Genomic DNA, 19,279 nt, shown 5'->3' on the forward strand with positions numbered 1-19,279 from the left:
TCCCCGCCATTTTCCTTCTCAAAACAGACAAGCACAAGTGCTGACCACCCAAGCGCTGCAGAAAGTGAGCCACATCTCTCCCCATGCACCAGCCGCCAGTCTATTTAACCTTGAATGCCTTTTTGGGTCTCACGTGTCACTGGGTGGCGAGTGAGCTGCCCTTACTTCAGAAGAACGGCATGGGGTGGGGGTGGGGGGGCCTTAGGTGGTGTCCGCCTCACCTACTACTGCCAAAAGTGGTCATGGGGTTATTTTTAAACTTGGGGAGGAAGTATTTATTGTTCCTGGGCTGAGGAGAGCTGGGCAGCCTGTGGGATTCTTCTGGGGGAGCAGTGCTGTGTCCTTTCCACCATGGTGAGTATCAAGGGCCCCCAGAGGTAAGTGATGCTGGGCGGCGAGGTGAGGACACCACCTACAAGCAAAGGACGAAAGGGGAGGGGGAGAAAGGCAGCTTTCTGGGGCCCCAGACCCTGGTGGAAAAAGCACTACTCGCTGTGTGCACACAGAGGAACCCCAATCAATGCCCCGATAAGCCACAAATAACAGCAGCTCCCGGGTACTCGCAAAAACAAAATAAGAGAGTTGGCCTTTTTATGGCTTGTCTACTGACCTCTCGAGGAATCAATAATGCCCAGGGCTTGCAAAATGGGATTGAACACTTTTAAGGATCAAATTGTAATTCTTTTCTCTTGTTCAGGCATTTGGGGAAAAGAATCTTTTTTGTTTTCACCTTTTGAACTTGCAAATTTAAAACCTTTCTCCCTATGTTTTTGGTTAGGTGTCCCCCTCCTGAAGCAGGAAGCCCCCAAATCAGGGTCAGTGTAGGACTGTGGTTAGGGGCACAGACTCTGGAGTCAGTCTGCCCAAGTTCAATACCAGCTCTGCCTTTCTGTGACTGTGTGACCTTGGGTACATGACCCAACCTCTCTGAGCTTCGGTTGCCTCCCCGTAAAATGGCGATGGTAATAATAGCATCCACTTGACAGAGCAGTTATGAGGATTAAATGCAATAACATATGCAGTGTTCAAGCGTTTGCTGTAACTCAAGTCAGAAGCGGGTGGGGAAATGTTAACTCGCTCTTCTCTGCTCTGTTTGCACGGTGCGAGGACAGAACATTTAGAGAGGAGATTTTGCTGCCATTTGGATCAAGAGAAAATTGAGGGGGACAGAGCAGTTGGGTTTTAACACCCTGAAAATGTGTCATTTCATCTCGCATTCCTCATGGTTTAGTGAGCCTGGCTCTTTTTCGCCTCCAATCAATTCTCCTTCTGTGCATTACTGAACTTTTTGTGAAATGCATCGAAACAAAAGCAGCTGGGTCCTGCTGGGGCTGATCCGAAAGCCTGGCCTCCATCCCCGGAGACAGACCTCTACCTCCGCTAGTTTGCAAAGGAGCTGCTGCAAGATCCACAGTCTTTTACCATCCACCAGAACTGGGGTGCTTTTGAGAAACCTTATTCCATGTCCTTTTATCTTTCCAGCATCGCCATTTTGAGATGAGTATGGGCACCATACCCCCATTTCACAGATACGTAGCTGAGGCTCACCCAGAGATGACACCTGACCTAGTCTTCTAATTCCCAGCCTCTGACTTTTTTTAATCGATGCTTTTTTACACCCTAGTCACCTAAGAAAGCCAAGAAGAGACCAGAGGGTGCCAATTCCAACGTGTTCTCCATGTTTGAACAGAGCCAGATCCAGGAATTTAAGGAGGTGGGTACAGCTGTGGAATCATACGCCTGGGTGGAGATTCTCACACGCTAGAAAGAGCCCTTCCCTCGTTCCATACTCCCTGCAAGGACCTCTCAGTTAGGTTGTCTTTATCTTCCCCCAAAACCCCAAATTCGGTCTGAATGTGTGTGTGAATGACTTAAAGAAATTAACTTTTGCTGCTCAAAGTAAAGCATGTGTCTTGTTGAAAATGTAAGAAAGAATTTCAGAAATGCACAAAGAATAAAAATGACCTGACTGGGCTTCCCTGGTGGCGCACTGGTTGAGAGTCCACCTGCCGATGCAGGCGACAAGGGTTCGTGCCCCGGTCCAGGAAGATCCCACATGCCGCGGAGCGGCTAGGCCCATGAGCCATGGCCGCTGAGCCTGCGCGTCCGGAGCCTGTGCTCCGCAACAGGAGAGGCCACAACAGTGAGAGGCCCGCGTACCACAAAAAAAAAAAAAAAAGACCTGACCTACAGTTCTACTACCCAGAGATAATCAGTTAACATTTTGGTATTCACCCTTCCAGTGATTTTTGTTATACATTGGGTTGGCCAAAATGTTCTTTCATTTTCTTCCATAAGATCTTATGGAAAAACACAAACGAACTTTTTGGCCAACCCAAAATATGTACACATTTGTTAAACAAAGCACACTAATCAGTACCTGCTGTTTTTCTTTGAGCAATTCGGCACCAACATTTTCCATAATTTATTTAAACTGCTTCCTATGGTTGGATGTTATACACAGAATGTTGTACTATTATAAATAACACATCTTTGCTTGTATCTCTGGTTATTTCCTTGGGGTAAATTCCTAAAAGCAGAACAGCTGGATCGAAGGAACTTTTTAAAAAAGGAACTAAAACCAAGTATAACCACTGGTCCAAGTTGCCCTCCAGAAATGCTGTGATCATTCTGACTCCCATCAGCACCAAGAGGAGAAAGTGCCTTTGCCGCCACATCTTCATCAACATAGGGCGTTAACGTCTCAGAAGTTATTTTTGTCAATCTGAGAGATGTCTGAGAGTATCTTAGATTTTAATTTTTACAGTCCTCAGTTGTTGGATGCTAGCCGGGTCTGAAACCCTATCACAGTCTATGCGCATGTGCCTTAGTAAGCAAACCTAAGTACCAATTAGGCAAAATTAAGCCACTGCCGCAGACTCAGAAGGATAAACTGAATTAATTTTCCAGCAGTCCTGATGGCTCACACTGAGTCATCCACATTCTCACCTGGCCCTTCAGAGGAAAATACGTTAAAGCTATGATGGAGAGGACACTGTTTTATATAAAAGGGGAAACTGTTTGGGGCTTCCAATGGGACATGAAGACTGGCCCGTGCTGTCCGCACCAACATTCAGATCACAGGAACGCCGTGGCCCATAAGCTGCCAGAGAAAGAGGAATTCCTGGGATGAAATATCATATCTGAACTTGAAATAGTCCCCTTCCATGGAGAAGACTACACCCTCCCTTCTCCCTCACTCTGTCCCAACCTCTGGAATGAGATCAGCTGCTGGGGGTATGACCTGGGGATGCAAATACTTTCAGGAACCAGTTGCTAAAAGAACTAAAAAAACACAGATATAATACATCATTTGTAAATTACCTGGGCGTTCACAAAGCTCTTAGAGTCTCTCTGGAGCCAGCTGGGAAAGATTACTGGCTCTGTTTTACAGATAATGCGGGCTTGCGAGCTGGCGGAGACAGACTCCAGTTTTTAACTTAGTTTTGTTTTTCAATAACAGCTTTATAAAGATATAATTCACGTACCATGTAGTCACCTTTTTAAACTGTACAATTCAGTGGTTATTTAATATAGTCACAGAATTTTGCAACCATCATCACTGTCTAATTTTAGAACATTTTCATCGCCCCCAAAAGAAACCTCATACCCATTAGCAGTCACTCCCCATTTCTCCCGCCCCCCCAGCCCCTGACAACCACGGATCTATTTTCTGTCTCTATGGATTTGCCTGTTCTGGAAGCTTCATAGAAATGGAGTCATATACTATGTGGCCTTTTGTGTCTGGCTTCTTTCAGCATCATGTTTCAAGGTTCATCCATGTTGTAGCATGTGTCAGAATTTCCTTCTTTTTATTGCTGAATGATATTCCATCATGGGGAGAGACCACATTTTGTTTATTCACTCATCAGTTGATGGACATGTGGGTTGTTTCCAGTTTGGGGCTGTTGTGAATAGTGCTGCTGTGGACATTCACCTACAGGTGTCTGTGTGGACATATGTTCTCATTTCTCTTAGGAACACACCGAAGAGTAGAATTGCTGGGTCCTACAGTAACTCTAGGCCTAACATTTTGAGGAACTGCTAGACTGTTTCAGATCTTTGATTCTTGATCTAATGTCCTTCGATGTGCCTTGAAAACCCCAGAGTCCCACTGCCCCCAGCCCTTGGCATAACCTCTAGGGCTCCTCCCCCCAATTTCTCTCGGGCTGACCAGACAACCACCTCCCTTTCACAGGCCTTCACCATCATGGACCAGAACAGGGATGGCTTCATAGACAAGAACGATCTGAGGGACACCTTTGCTGCTCTTGGTACGTCGCCCCACCAACACCTGCAGGAGGGTCTCCTTATCCCACTCCCGTGAGGGGCAGGAGGTGGGGCCATCAAAAAGGTCAAGAGCTTGTCATTTTCCAAAGAAACAGCTCAACCAAGATTTGTTTTCAAGGCAAAGTTCAGAGGATAGGAAAGAAGTGTTTTAGTCTTTGAGTGTCTTCACATGTGTCTTATTTTTCTTTCAAATTAATTTTTGTGTGGATTTGAATGCAATGGCAGTTTACAATAGAAAACTTGGAAAACTCAGAAAAGTATAAAGAGGAAACAACGTTGGCCATTAGGCCACATTCCACTGTTAACATCTCAGCCTCTAAGTTTTTTTCTAGGCATCTCGTGTGTGTGTGTGTGTGTGTGTGTGTGTGTGCGCGCGCACGCGCGTGCGTGTGCGTGAGCATGCGTGCACGTGTGTGTTTAATAGCTGGAATCATTCTATTTTGGATTCAGCTTTTAAAATTTAACATCTCAGGAAGATGAGGATGAGTACATGGAGCTGTTTCAAAATATAAGTGTTCAACCTGCCACCACTAACCGCTCCTCGACTCCTAACCCCAGAACTCAGGGCCATGAACAGCTGTGCAGGTTGTGTAGTGAGCAATTATACAGAGTACTATTCATATTTGTAGCCACTGTAGACTTTTACATTTAAAACATAAACTATCTTAAGTTGGGGCGGCTTTTTCTAACTTACACAAAGGTACTTACTATACGGCCTGTGGCAGTGGCTAGAGCAGGTACATCAGAATCTCCAAGGCTGTATGGGTTATAGCAGGTATAATTTGAAAAAGTTCCCTCAGGTAATTCTGATGTCTCTCCCACCTCCAAGTAACAAGGGCTAATTTATAATACAAGCATTTCCCATTGAGTAAAATATTAAAACATCTGTATAAATTGTTCCAGGTTCTGAAGGCACTATTTTAAAAAGTAACTAAACCCTCTTTGGGTTGTTTCCAGTTGTCTGACTTTTATAAATAACACTTTTGAGAACATCTTCTCACGTGAATCTTTGGCCCCATCCACTCCGTCTCTGATTATTTCTAGACAAGATTCCTTGAAGTAGGATTACAAGGGCAAATGCCAGTGTCCTGACAGCTGTTTCTGTCCCAGCTTGGAGTTACTAAGTGTGTGTCTCCTGCCCTAGGGCGTGTGAATGTGAAAAATGAGGAAATTGATGAAATGCTCAAGGAGGCTCCAGGTCCAATTAACTTTACTGTGTTCCTACAGATGTTTGGGGAGAAACTTAAGGGTAAGTTCATGTGTATATCTGTGCATCTATGTGTGTATATGTATATCTGTGTATATGTGTCTCTGTGCATCTGTGTATGTCTGTCTGTCTTTATGTGTCTTCATCTTTGGGCATCAATTAAAGCACTGGGAGAACATGTTGGGGTTGGCACATGAAGGCAGAGTAACGTCAGGGGGAAGAAAAAACAATAAAAACAGAAGTTAACAGTGCTCCAAGGCTTACCCTGATCCAGACCTCATGCTAAGCACTTTAAACACATTATATGCATCACCTTATTTAATAGCATCTAGGAGATAGTTTCTATTCTTATCCCAGTCTACAGATGGGGAACTGAAGCTCAGAGACAGACAGTCTCTTGCCTGCAGCCACACAACTACCAAATGCTGGAGTCAGAATTTGAATCCGAGTCTTTCTAAGCCTAGATCCATGCTTGACCTTGGGCTTCCTCAGAAATAACTGGATTCTCAGGACTTCCCTGGTGGCGCAGTGGTTAAGAACCCGCCTGCCAATGCAGGGGACACAGGTTCGATCCCTTGTCCGAGAAGATCCCACATGCTGTGGAGCAACTAAGCACATGTGCCACAACTGCTGAGCCTGCACTCTAGAGCCCGCAAGCCACAACTACTGAGCCTGTGCTCTGCAACAAGAGAAGCCACCACAATGAGAAGCCTGTGCACCGCAACAAAGAGTAGCCCCTGCTCGACACAACTATAGAAAGCCCGCTCACGGCAACGAAGACCCAACACAGCCAAAAAGAAACAAAAAAAGATAGAAAGAACTGGATTCTCAGCCCACTCTTTCAAAACGCCAAGGCTCAGTGCTCAGGAGGCAACAGGACCTCTCCTCCTTACCAGAGGTTCCCAGCCACCCATGGCACATTTTAACTCTGTTTTCTGTTTCAGGGGCAGACCCCGAGGAGACCATTCTCAACGCGTTCAAAGTGTTTGACCCTGAAGGCAAAGGGGTGCTCAGGGCTGATTAGTGAGTGGGATCTGTGGGGGAAGACCTGGGGTTCCTTGCTTCTCCCCCCAGCCCTCTCCACACAGCCGGCTGCAATACCTGCTTTTCTCTCTCTGCAGCATACAGGAGATGCTGACCACGCAGGCGGAGAGGTTTTCCAAGGAGGAGGTAACCGGGCCCTTCGGACACTCTCTGCACCTCAGTTCCTGGCCTCACCCTTCTGGGGACTCCCTCTCCAGACTCTCTTATATAAAACACCCCTGACCCCACACTGAGAGAGAATCTGCTCTTGTTTACTAAGCCCCTATCTCATTTCACTCTGTCAATCACCCTGTGAGGTAGGGACTAGTATTATCGTCATTTTACAGATGGGGAAACTGAGGCTCAGGGAAGCAAAGTCACTTTGCTTTGACTGAAAGGACAACACTAATGAGAAATGCCGGGGCCTGGATTCAAACCTAGGTCTGTCTGACTCCAGGTTCTGTCTTCCTCATAATGCATGGATACCTGGTGAGAGTATCAATTTCCTGATGAAGCGAAGGTGGCATGCAGGGTCACCACATACAGTCGTGTAGGTTATACACTGAACAATCCTCCTGGATGCCCTTAATAATATATACTGCAGAGTATTTATTTGTTGCAATAGTTTTCCAGCAGATGGCAGTAAAGTGTCTTATTATAACTTTTTAGAAATCAGAATATATGACTTTTTCTGGCAGGTGGCAGTAATGTGCCTGGAAGAAGGGGCACTATTGCTAATTCACCGAAGGCCCTGTATAAACAAGCAACTGCCTTGTCAACGTTACTAATGAACCTTAATGAGTCTATTTAAAATAGTCCCGGGCTTCCCTGGTGGCACGGTGGTTGAGAGTCCACCTGCCGATGCAGGGGACACGGGTTCGTGCCCCGGTCCGGGAAGATCCCACATGCCGTGGAGCGGCTGGGCCTGTGAGCCATGGCCGCTGAGCCTGCACACCCGGAGCCTGTGCTCCGCAACGGGAGAGGCCACAACAGTGAGAGGCCCGCGTACTGCAAAAAAATAAAAAATAAATAAAATAAAATAGTCCCTTATAGCCTCTCTGGCCTGGTTCCATAAAGTTTCACATTTTACTAAAAATTTTATTTGGATCTCCCCCTCAAAACTCAAGCAGTTGAAAGAGTCTGCCTTTCAACTCTCACCAGGCTTTGGGACTTTGGACAAGCTCCTTAACCTCACTGTGCCTCAATTTCCTCATCTGTAAAGTGGGGACAATAATAGAATCTACTTCATAGTACACTGTGAGGATTAAATGAGTTCACATGTATAAAGTGCTGATATGTGATAAAAGCAATATAAATGTTATCTATTATTAACCCCAAATTAAAAAAAACATAACTAGCCAATACTTTTTAAATGTAGAAATTGCACATTCTAAAATATTTAATTTCTAGTTTCCCTCAAAGAGTCTGACCTCCTTGCCCATGTGGACACATTAACTGGCCCTGAGCAGTTGTGATCTCTGTAGATGGACTAGTCTCCATTTAGCCACAGTCCCCACCAGGCCCACCTTGCTCCCCTACATAACCTGCCTGCCCCTTTGCACACTTGAGTTTGTGATCCCTTCTTTCCCCATCGCAGGTTGGTTCCCGGGAACATCCCTGCTGGATGGCCCTTGGGGTTGGCACCTGTGGAAGAGCTACAAAGGGCAAGGAAGCAGGAGGGCACGGAGGGATATGTCCAACGCAACCCATGTCCTCCAGGCCCCCAGCTGCCTCTCCACTCGGGCCGCCCTGCACACAGCCCTCCCCCCTCCACTGCCCCTCCCCATGTCCTCAGCATGTCTTGCTGGTTCGTTGCAGATCGACCAGATGTTTGCCGCCTTCCCCCCTGATGTGACTGGCAACTTGGACTATAAGAACCTGGTGCACATCATCACCCATGGAGAAGAGAAGGACTAAGGGAGGGGACTGCCTTTGGGTGGGTGGATGGGGGGGCGTCCCTGCCCTCTTCTCACCTTGCCCAGTAATGCCACCACCCCTGCCCCTGGCCTGTTGGCTGTGTGGCCGCCTCATTTATCTACCTCCATCTTCTTCACAGCCTGGGTGCCTTAGAGATACCATGTGGCCACACAGCCAGCAGATGGAAATCCATCCAGAGGCCATGTTCAAATAAACAGGAGGTTGTGTATTTGTTTATGGTGTGTCCTTGAGTATGGAAGACCCTTTGCTAGTTCCCATGAAGGTGGTGTATGAGCTAGTGATGGCCCTGCTGTCATTATTATTGAATCTTAGTGACTCTGTAAGATAGACCTTCAGGGACTTCCCTGGTAGTCCAGTGGTTAAGACTCCATGCTTCCACTGCAGGGCCACGGGTTCCATCCTTGGTCGGGGAACTAAGATCCCGCAGGCTGCACAGCGTGGCCAGGAAAAAAAAAAATAGACCTTCACAGCCACTCAGGACTATTTCTATGAAAGTCCACATTTTACTGGAATGCTAACCAGAGGACCACAAACCTTTCTTTCAAAGAGTTCGAGCACTGGTAGAGCCTAGCTTCCCCGGTGTACTTTCCTTTAGGATGCCACTGGAGTGCTTCTCCCATAGATGTGTTTAGGCCCCGGGATAAGTTAAGAAGAAGAGGCCTCACATGCACACTGCCAAAAAATCACATCCATTAACTGTAAGAGGTTAATTTCTAATTTCATATAAAGTAGAAGTTGTCTGTATTTCTCTCCTGGCAAATTAGGGGAGGGACACAGACATACATAGATAATGACTTCTGACCCTGCCTGGGGTCTAGGAACTAGGCCTAGGTGTGAGTTGACTCTTGATTATGAGTGATCAAAATCATTGTTGAAACACTGAGGTCTGTTTTGGCTGCAAGAATCCCAACTTAGGAGACAAATGAGTTCACATAACTGAGAAGTCTGAGGGCTTCAGGCACAGCTGCATCCAGGAGCTCAAACAGTACCAACAGAACCTGAGGAGGCCTCTCCACTGCTCTGCTTTCTTTCATGTTGCTCTGCTCCCAGTGGTGACAGAACGGTCACCAGCAGTTCTTAGCTCTTGTCTATCCCCACAGCAATCCTAGTGGAAAGAAGGCACCTCCCTCTCTCCCAGCTCCACACAAATCCCAGAACAGGGCCTATGGGATACCTGAACTAACTCTGAAACAGGTGTAGTGCTCTGACTGGCAAACTTGGTCACACAATTAACTCTTGTGTTGGGGTTGAAACCAGCCCCTTCCAAACCACATGGCCTGAGGATGGGAGGGGCCGTTCCCGAAAGGAAAATCCAAATGCGTTTTAGGAAGAAAGGGGAGTGGATGCCGGGCACTCTAAGTTTTCAAGAGAACCCCAAGAACCCAGGACACAGCCAAAGCGAATGATGTGATGGAAACAAAGGGCTGAAACTGGGAGTGGGAGTGGCAGCTGGGGTCGACCAGGGGGTATGAGGGGGTCCAGGTGGTTGAAGGAGTCAGAACTGGAGCGAGTCTTCAAGGTTCAAGAACAACACCAGAGCCCCCAGAGGAGGAGCTCAGGGTCAGCTCCAATGACATCACTTGCTGGGAAGGGGGGTCCCTTTCAAAGCCAACAGCAAGCTGGGAAGGCAGGGACTCAGGGGCCCCCCACGCCATGATGACCCATCATGATCCAAACCCTACAACAACCCATATCCCCCACGTCCGGAACCTGTGACCTGGGGCTCCTACAGAGACACGGCCAGGCCCGGGAGAGGCCCCAGCCCAGAGCGCTCGAGTGGAGTCTGTGTTTCTGGGCAAGACACTCTGGACACAGCTCCACAGTGACACACTCATCCACACCACACACACACACACACACACACACACACACAGCCTCCAAGGCTCCTGGTTCCCACCTGTGAGCGTCTGCCGCACCACATGTGGTTCCAGGACGTGAAATCAGTATTTTGGCTCCTAGCTGTGGTGACCTCACACCACTCTTGTCCCCTTGCTGGCTTTGGAACTCGACCCTCCTGCTCCTCTACCCCATCCTGGGGTGGCTCCAGCACCCCAGTCTCTTAGTAATGAATGTGAAGAGGCACCGGGGTTACGGAACAAAACATTTACTCTCTCTGGTTATGGTACAAACATGGCCATGTCCACCTCAGACTGTTAACTTCTTCTTGGGCCTCAGATCGTCCCCCTTTTCAGGCACGCTGTCCATGTGTAAATCCCTGTTTCTAGACTCTCTTGCAGTGTAGTGGCTGAGCACCATTTGCCGAAGGCTGCTGTGGTCCAGGGGTTGGTCCACTGTGCCAAAGATGGGACTAGTGTGAGGAATTTGGAAATCAAACCCAGCACAGCAGGGGGTGGGCTTCCTTCCCAGGGACAGTGCCTCTCTGCCCTGTTCAAGGATATCCAAGCCTGGTTTGGTGTCCCTCCATAGTGCTGGGGGTTGGAGTGTAAAAATTCTCAAAGTCCAGGGAGGGGGAGGACAGGCAGAGATGTACTGCTCAGGGATGGCCAGACAATAACTGTTTTTTTCTCCAAGATGAGGATGTAAAAATGAGTTTGGTTTAGTATCAAGGAGATAGGGTAACCACGTGCCGCTGCTCAGGATGTAGATTGCACAAAGACACCTGTTTCTACAGGGCTGAAATCCAGCCCCCCACTTGATTGCCAAGCCATGTCTACCCATCAGGGGCTCCTTTTCCTAATTAATCTGCCCAGAGGGGCTTGCCTCTTCTAATTCACACATACAAGCCATAGAGGCTAGTGGGCTAAGAGAACCTAATGTTTATCAACATTCCCTTGAACGGAAATAAGACAACATCTGTACATTCCTGACCTTGTGAGGACAGTGTTCTCAACAGCTGTGCCCTGCCACCCTCCTCCTTTAAGCACTCAAAGGGCCAAGGGAAGCTGTGCTAAGGTGGCTGACATCAGCCCCAGTTTTCACTCCTGCTAAGTCTCAGGTGCCTTGAATAAATCAAACAGGAGATGTGTGTACACCTGTGCACCTGTGCATGAGCGCCTGTTGGCCATCCCCTCCCTCCCTCCTTGGCACACCTGCACAATTGAAACGTTGCTCACAGAAGAGGGGCAGCTTTTCAAAATACCAATTTTTTTCCTCTGATTACTCAAGTCATGCAAGGTCATTTTAAAGAAAATTCTAAGCAATACAGAATTAACTTAGAAATGCAAAGTTCTCTGCAAACCACCACCCAGAAATACCCACTGTAAGTCAGCAGTATACATCCTCTTCGTTTTTATATGTATCATCAAGATAACTTCCTCCTTCCCTTCCTCTGCCTCCTCCTCCTCCTCCTTCCTTCTCTCTCTCTCCCCCTCCCTTTATTATAAATCAGGTTGTGAAGGGCTGTCCTGTACACTGCACGATTTTTAGCAGCATCCCTGGCCACTAGATGCCATATATACATGTCAGTTCATGTCAGCCCACTGCATTCTTTTTAGTGGCTGCATAGTATTCCATGGCATGCATGGGTGAACTATAACTTATTTAACCAATCTCTAACGGGTGAGCATTTCAGTCATTTCCAGTTCAATCACCCTCCTACTTCCATCTTTAACCCTCGAATAAGTTTTTCTTTGAAGGACCAATCCCCACAAGTGAGATTACAGACTCAACATGTGTATCTGAAACCGTAGGTAATCATTAGTCAACCCCATTTCACCTGTAACCTGCCTTCACTAAGCAAGGTCGTTTTAATTATTGCTACAAAAGACTTGCTTGTCCTCCAAGCAGCATTTAGCCTAAACAATGTGTTTGCCTGAGCTGTTTTCCAGGAGCTTGGATTCAGCTATGTCTAGTTCTAGGTGAGCTGGTTAACACTGGAAGGAACCACCAATCCTTTAACTGGGCACGTGCGAGTGTCACTGGATGACCTCTTGAACGTGCAGAGGCCCACAGCTTAGTTACACCGGCACAGAACCCCGATTACCGCACCGTTTTCCAATTGCCTTTCCTCACACTCCCCACACCTCGGACCACCCTGCTTCTTTATTCTTTATCCCATAAATACCCGAGCCCCTTGCTTTCAGGGAGGTGGATTTTGGATGTTTGTTCTCCCATCTCATCTCCTCGCTTCGCTGCCTTGTGAATAACGCCCCCTCTCAGCTGCAACCCTCCACTCTCAGCGTTTGGCTTGCTGCATATCGCAAAAACCGAAACTGGCTCAGTAACATAACCATTTCTCAGACTTCCCGAACGTGTTGCCAAACTGCCCTCCAAAAACTATGTGGGGCCGATTATATCCCCACCTTCGGAGAGAAGGGCAGACCCCCACGAGGGGGAGTATCATGAGCTTCAGCCTCCAAAAGCAAAGATCAACGTGCAGGCGCCCGCAGGGCCACAGTTCAGCTCTGGCGTGAACCATCTCGGGCACTTCAACCACGGGGTTGGGGGATGTGGATGGGGCTGAGGAAAGGAGGTCACAGATGGAGGAGCGAGTCTCAAGAGCATAGGGTGAAGGTGGGAGCCAGGATCAGGAAATCTCCTGTGCCCATAACTTGACAACCTGGAAATTTTACACATTTTAAGGTTCATCAAATGGTCACAAAGTTGTTGCAATTTTTTTAAAGTACCCAGGATAACTAAACTTCAGAATCTGTGGCTGAGTCATTGAGCAGTAGAAAGAGAAGTCCGGGAAGAAAGAACTCACCTCCATCCAACCTGTCACTAAAGGGATCAGCCCCGAGCACGGGGGGGATGACCTTGATGGGTTCTGCAGGCTTGAGGAGGGCAGAGCCACCCCAGAAGGGGTTGATGAAGGGTGGTGGGACGTCCATCTCCGCCACTTCCATTTCCATGATCCGCTTGTAGGATTCTAACAGCAGCAGGTCGTTGGTCTTCTTTTCAATGATGGCTGGAAAAAAATAAACAGAACCAAGAGGGCTGCTGGGAGACCGGAGTCCCGGGGAGGTGGGGGCGGGGGTGGGGGTGGGGGGGCTAGAGGTTGCGCCTCCTGCTGGAGATGAATGGTAGCAACAGGAAGTGGAGCAGGTCATGAGCTCCTATAGACAAGGCTTTCTCTTGGGTTACATCACACGTTCCCTAGAGGGCACAATTTGGTTCTTGAGAAGCAAAAATAATCTGACTCTTTAATATATAAAGTACAGATATACATACAAGACATAAACAGTTATATGGTATATGAACTGTATTAAAATTCCACAAGGCGGAGCAGTTGGGAAAAGAATGTCTAAAAAGGCTCCTTAGGGCTTCCCTGGTGGCACAGTGGTTGAGAATCCTCCTGCCAAGGCAGGGAACATGGGTTCGAGCCCTGGTCCGGGAAGATCCCACATGTCGCAGAGCAACTAAGTCCATACGGCACAACTACTGAGCCTGAACTCTAGAGCTCGCGAGCCACAACTACTGAGCCCACACACTGCAACTACTGACACCCGCACACCTAGAGCCAGTGCTCTGCAACAAGAGAAGCCACAGCAATGAGAAGCCCGCACACTACAACGAAGAGTAGCCCCTGTTCTCCACAACTAGAGAGAGCCCGCGTGCAGCAACAAAGACCCAACACAGCCAAAAATAAATAAATAATTTTATTTTTTTAAAAAAACTTTTAATTAAATAAAAATATAAAAAGGCTCCTTAGGGGACAATAATGAAAAGAAGATTGAGGAACACTGGGTTACACTAAAAATTGGGAGCCCTGGGCAAGCTCTGCCTTAAACTATGGTTTTTTCCTCAGTGCTGTCTCTGAGTTTGAGGGAGCTGCCCTTCCCACCGTGTTTCATAGCCTCATGGAGTCACCAGAATAATTCATTCATTCATTTATTCATTCATTCCACAAATTATTATTGGATGCCTATCATGCCAGGCATGGTGCTACAGTGCATGGAAGAAAAACAAAATGACGATAAACAATAACAGAGGTGCAGTCCCTGTCCTGATGAAGCACATAAGCTTCAGTATGAATGGGGGGACGGAGAGAAAGGCAAGTTCAGCAAATAAATACACGTATCCCTCACTATCCAGATGCCTATTATCTGAATTCAGTAACTACTGGATCTGGATAATTTTTTTGAAAAAAACTCACACAACCCATACCGTTTCTATTCTCTCTGAAAGTCAGGAACCAAAAAGATTTGCATCTGAACCTTGCTATTGGATCTCAAGAACCTCATAGATGCAGATAATGAGAATTACCTGTACATAGAGACAAACTGGGTGAGTATTAAATAATAGGACTGCTGTAAGAGTGAATAATAGTGGGTAGGGGAGGACCAGCTTCATATGGGGCAGCAGAGGGAGGCCTTGCTGGAGGGAGGGCATTTAAACTGAGATCTGAGAATGAGGAGGAACTGGGCATGGGATGAGTATCCCAGGAACAGCCCATGCAAAGGCCCTGTGGCGGGGATGAGTTGGGGGAGGGATTTGAAAATACAGAGAGGAGGGGCTTCCCTGGTGGCGCAGTGGTTGAGAGTCCGCCTGCCGATGCAGGGGACACGGGTTTGTGCCCCGGTCCGGGAAGATCCCACATGCCGCGGAGCGGCTGGGCCCATGAGCCATGGCCGCTGAGCCTGCGCGTCCGGAGCCTGTGCTCCGCAGCGGGAGAGGCCACAACAGTGAGAGGCCCGCGTACCGCAAAAAAAAAAAAAAAAGAAAATACAGAGAGGAGAGCACTGTGGCTGAATGTGGTGAGAAAGGAGTGAGAGCAGGACAAGAGATGATGAAAAATGTAAGTAGGGGCCAGGCTATAAAGAACCTGATAGGCTGTGGGTAAGAAAGAGTTAACGCAGCAAAGCCTGACTGCTCTTAGAAAGGGCTGCTTACCAGATTGGCCCTTGGATAGCATCAGGGAATTTGCATTTCAGGAAGGTCCCCACTACCATTAACTGTTAAAAGAGTGGCTCATCATATTTAAACTGTGGTATAAAAAATGTGATTTATGCTGAATACTCACTATTCTTTCTGGGAGTCTGGAATTTGGGTATGTGTCATGCTGGAGGTGCCTATATGATGAGCCCCCAATCCAAACCCTGGGCAATGAGTATCCAGTGAGTTTCTCTGGTTGACAACATTTCACTTGTGTTGTCACAACCCATTGCTGGAGGAATTAAGCTCATTCTGTGTGAACCCACTGGAAGAGGAACCTTGCTCCTGGTTTCCTCCAGACTTCACCCCAAGCCCCTTTTTCCTTTGCTGATTTTGCTTTGTATCCTTTTGCTATAATAAATCAGGGCCATGAATATGACTATATGCTGAATCCAGGAGCCCTCCTAGTGAATCACTGAAACTGGTGGGAGGGAGGTGTCTTGGGAACCTCTCAAAAACAGATTGTATTAAGAGCCTTACATTTTATTCTAAGAGTAGTGGAAGCCATTCATTCTAAATTGTCATGATCTCTGTAGGTGCATCCTCCCTCTCTATCCTGAGTTCAAGGCCTATGCCTAGAAATGTGTGTTATAGTTAATAGGCATTTGCTACATGCCAGGCACTGCTCTGAGCCCTTTATTTCTTCTTTTCCAATCTAAATGCCTTTCATTACTTTTTATCGCCTTATTTCCTTATCGAGGACCACCAACACAATATTGAATAGGAGTTGCGAGAGCAAACATCTTTGCCTTGTTCCTGATCTTAGAAGAAAAACATTCAGTTTTTTCACCATTAAGTATGAGGTTAGCTGTAGGTGTTTTTGTAGATGCCCTTTATCAGGTAAGAAAGTTTCCTTCTAGTTCTAGTTTGTTGAGAGTTTTTATCATGAATGGATGTTGAATTATGTCAAATACTTCCTTCTGCATCTATTGAGATGATCATGTACTATTTCTCTAAGAACTACTCTTTTATTTAATCCTCCCAATATTTTTTTGGATGAAAAAACTAAAGCACAGAGAGGTTCAGAAAGTTGCCCAAAGTCACACAGCTAGTAAGAGTAGAACCAAGATTTGAACCCAACCAAGCTGGCTTTAGTGCCCATATGCTTCACCACCAGGCTCACTACCTCCAAAAGAACAAGTCCTTGGGTCTGGTCATAGAAATCTCTGGAAAAGGTTGCTACCCCAGCTCGACTCACCAAAGTACTGTGGGAGGTTGGTATCAGTGATTTTCCCTGTCTCCCCTAACTGCACCAGGATCTTGGTGGCATCACAATTTACCTTCTTAAACAGATTCTCAACCGAGTTCTTGAGATACTCCAAGGTCTTGTTGATCTCCTTGTAGTTGTTCTCATACATATCTGCCTGCTCCATGGTCTTCTTTAGTTTCTCCTGTGGCAGACCCCAATTCCCATCCAGGTCAGCCAGGTCATCACCCTGGGCTCAGCCCTCACATGAAAGCTTTTGCTGGCGATGAGGATTTAGGACCCTCTGGAGCCAGGATCTCCAAAGTGCAGGTCTGCAAACCTCTAAAGGGGTGCGAGATCAATTTAATCATTAAATTGGCCTCAACCCACATTTTTTTAAAAAATGAAATAAAATGATCAGAAAAGAAAGGAAGAGAAAATACTAACATGCATTGCAGGTAGTGAGCGTAGTTATTGTTTAATGTAAGTTTTGTTTACTTACATATGTGTATGTGTGTCTACATGTGTACTGGATTACATTATTTTTAAAAAGCTGGTGACTCATTTTTTAAAAATGGCCCACAGGAAGGAATATATTTTACATTGCAGCCCAATACTTATATACGTGTATTTTTATATATTTATCTAATCAAATGAAATTATAGATTCACAAATCATATTCTTATTGTGTGTTCTAGTATTTTCCATTCTGTTCTGTTCTATTCTATCTTGTTTTTTTTTTTTTTTTTTTTTGCGGTACGCGGGCCTCTCACCGCTGTGGCCTCACAGGCCCAGCGGCCATGGCCCACAGGTCCAGCCACTCCGTGGCACATGGGATCCTCCAGGACCGCGGCACGAACCTGTGCCCCCCGCATCAGCAGGCGGACTCTCAACCACCGCGCCACCAGGGAAGCCCTCTTGTTATTTTTAAATGCTGGTGCAATCCAACAAACCAATTTCACCACTCAGTTTAAATCACATTAGAGCACAGTGGTTCTCAAAGTGGGGTTCCAGGACAAGCAGCATCAGTTTCACCAGGGAACTTGTTAGAAATGCAGATTCCTGGGATCCAGTCCAGACGGAATGAATCAGAGGCTCTGGGGGTGGGCCTGGCAATCTGTATTTAATGCAGGTGATCCTGATGCATGATAAAATTTGAGAACTTCTGTGAGTCCACTGGATCACAATTTTGGCTTCATATTGGTATCACGTGGGAGTATTTAAACATTTGCTGCCCAAACTCCAGCCTCAGAGATTTAGACATCTTGGTCTGGGATGCAGCCTAGGCATCAGGAATTTTAAAGCCTCCGAGGTGATTCTGACTTGCAGCCCAGACTGAGAATCGCTGCTCTGGGATGAGTGCTTCAGTGGCTTCCTGCCTGTCACTCTGAGTTCTCAGCTTGCAAAGGTGAACTGGGCCCTGTTCCCACCAGCTCCGTACAGACCATTCCAAATAAGGATCCCAAAGGGCCCTATTCACACCCCCATTTTCCAGGTGAGGAAACTGAGGCTCTAAGGAATACAGCCAGGAGAGGGAAGCCATGGTTTGAACTGTCTCTCAACCACCACACCAGGCAGCTTCCTCCATCCCAAACACTGGAATATTCAGTTCCCAGGGCTGCATTTCCTCATATGACAGCAAGAGCCCCCCCTCATTCTAAAGGTGCATTAAAAGATCACATGGTTGAGAATTCCCTGGTGGTCCGGTGGTTAGGACTCTGTGCTTCCACTGCAGAGGGCATGAGTTCAATCCCTGGTCACGGAACTAAGATTCTACAAGCTGCGCGGCATAGCCAAAAAAAAAAAAAGATCACATGATTAAAAACATTTCTTAAAGCCTGATGTGACAGTGACAACACATGTCCAGCACCTAAAATGTTCCAGGCATATTACACACATCATCTTAACTTATCCTCACAACTGCCCCAGTTTTCAGATGAGGAATATTGAGGTCAGAGAAGAAAAGTGAACTTGTGTTTAGCTCCTCTGTATTGAGTTGTCTAATACCTGACCATGGGCACAACTCTTTATTTGGACAATTATTTGGTAACAAGATGATGGTGATTTGAGGTTTTATTGACTTACAGGATAAACAACAACAATAATGATAGCTATGTTTATTGCTCTCTGCCCTGCACTGTGCCAAGCGTGTACATTGCAGTATCTTATTCAATCTTCACGGCCCTACAAAGTGAGTACAATTTTTAATCCCCACTTTACAGGTGAGACACAGAGCCTCAGAGAGGTTAAGTCACTTTCTCAAAGTCACACAGCCAGGAAGCAACTCTTCTGGGAGTCATACCCAAGCATTTGTTCCCAGGGCCTGGTTGCTTAACTCCTATGCAAAACCCTCCCATTAAAGGACTGGTCTCACCACTTCTCCCAGAGGGGAGGATGAAATGGAAGTTAAGTGGAAAGGTTCCAAGAGTAGAGGAGATGGAAGCGATCTTTAGCAGGGGGGTAAGAAAAGTGGGTTCTAAGTGAGCCCATTGCTATTAAGACAAATTCTCTTGCTTAGAGTATTTGCATTTGAAAAGAGGTTCCAGGAGTTCCTACTAAAGCCAAAGGAACAAAGAGCTGCTGGAGGGCTTCAGGCAGAGGTCTTCAGGGGGAGATGCTTGGGGTTGCCTGGTCAGCCTTCCCAAACTGTGTCCCCCTTTAGGCCTTCAAAACCCCAAGAGGCAGAACAGCACAAGTCCCAACCCCAAGGAAGCATTTGGACACTGGATGGCTCAAAGCCGAGGATGTGGGACCCCAAGCATGTGTCCAACTTAAGGAGAGTCTCCTTGAACTTGGGCCCT

The 19,279-nt window shown here is 46.9% G+C and overlaps 2 protein-coding genes across 2 annotated transcripts in view; one reads left to right on the plus strand and one right to left on the minus strand.

Moving 5' to 3' along the window:
* The first annotated feature begins 321 nt into the window (after positions 1-321).
* Positions 322-8,437, plus strand: MYL2 (myosin light chain 2). The gene is made up of 7 exons (XM_030860933.3): positions 322-354; positions 1,625-1,714; positions 4,199-4,274; positions 5,435-5,539; positions 6,442-6,520; positions 6,619-6,667; positions 8,339-8,437. The coding sequence occupies exons 1-7, from the start codon at positions 352-354 to the stop codon at positions 8,435-8,437; spliced, it is 501 nt and encodes a 166-aa protein (XP_030716793.3). The 5' UTR covers positions 322-351.
* Positions 8,438-10,603: 2,166 nt separating this feature from the next.
* Positions 10,604-19,279, minus strand: part of CCDC63 (coiled-coil domain containing 63) — a 33,611-nt gene continuing 24,935 nt past the window's right edge. The window contains 3 exon segments of the mRNA XM_030860931.2: positions 10,604-10,749; positions 13,122-13,325; positions 16,491-16,683. Of these exon segments, the coding sequence (XP_030716791.2) occupies positions 10,604-10,749; positions 13,122-13,325; positions 16,491-16,683 (543 nt within the window).

The sequence above is a fragment of the Globicephala melas genome, chromosome 13, assembly GCF_963455315.2.
Source record: "Globicephala melas chromosome 13, mGloMel1.2, whole genome shotgun sequence".
In the NCBI taxonomy this organism is placed as follows: domain Eukaryota; kingdom Metazoa; phylum Chordata; class Mammalia; order Artiodactyla; family Delphinidae; genus Globicephala; species Globicephala melas.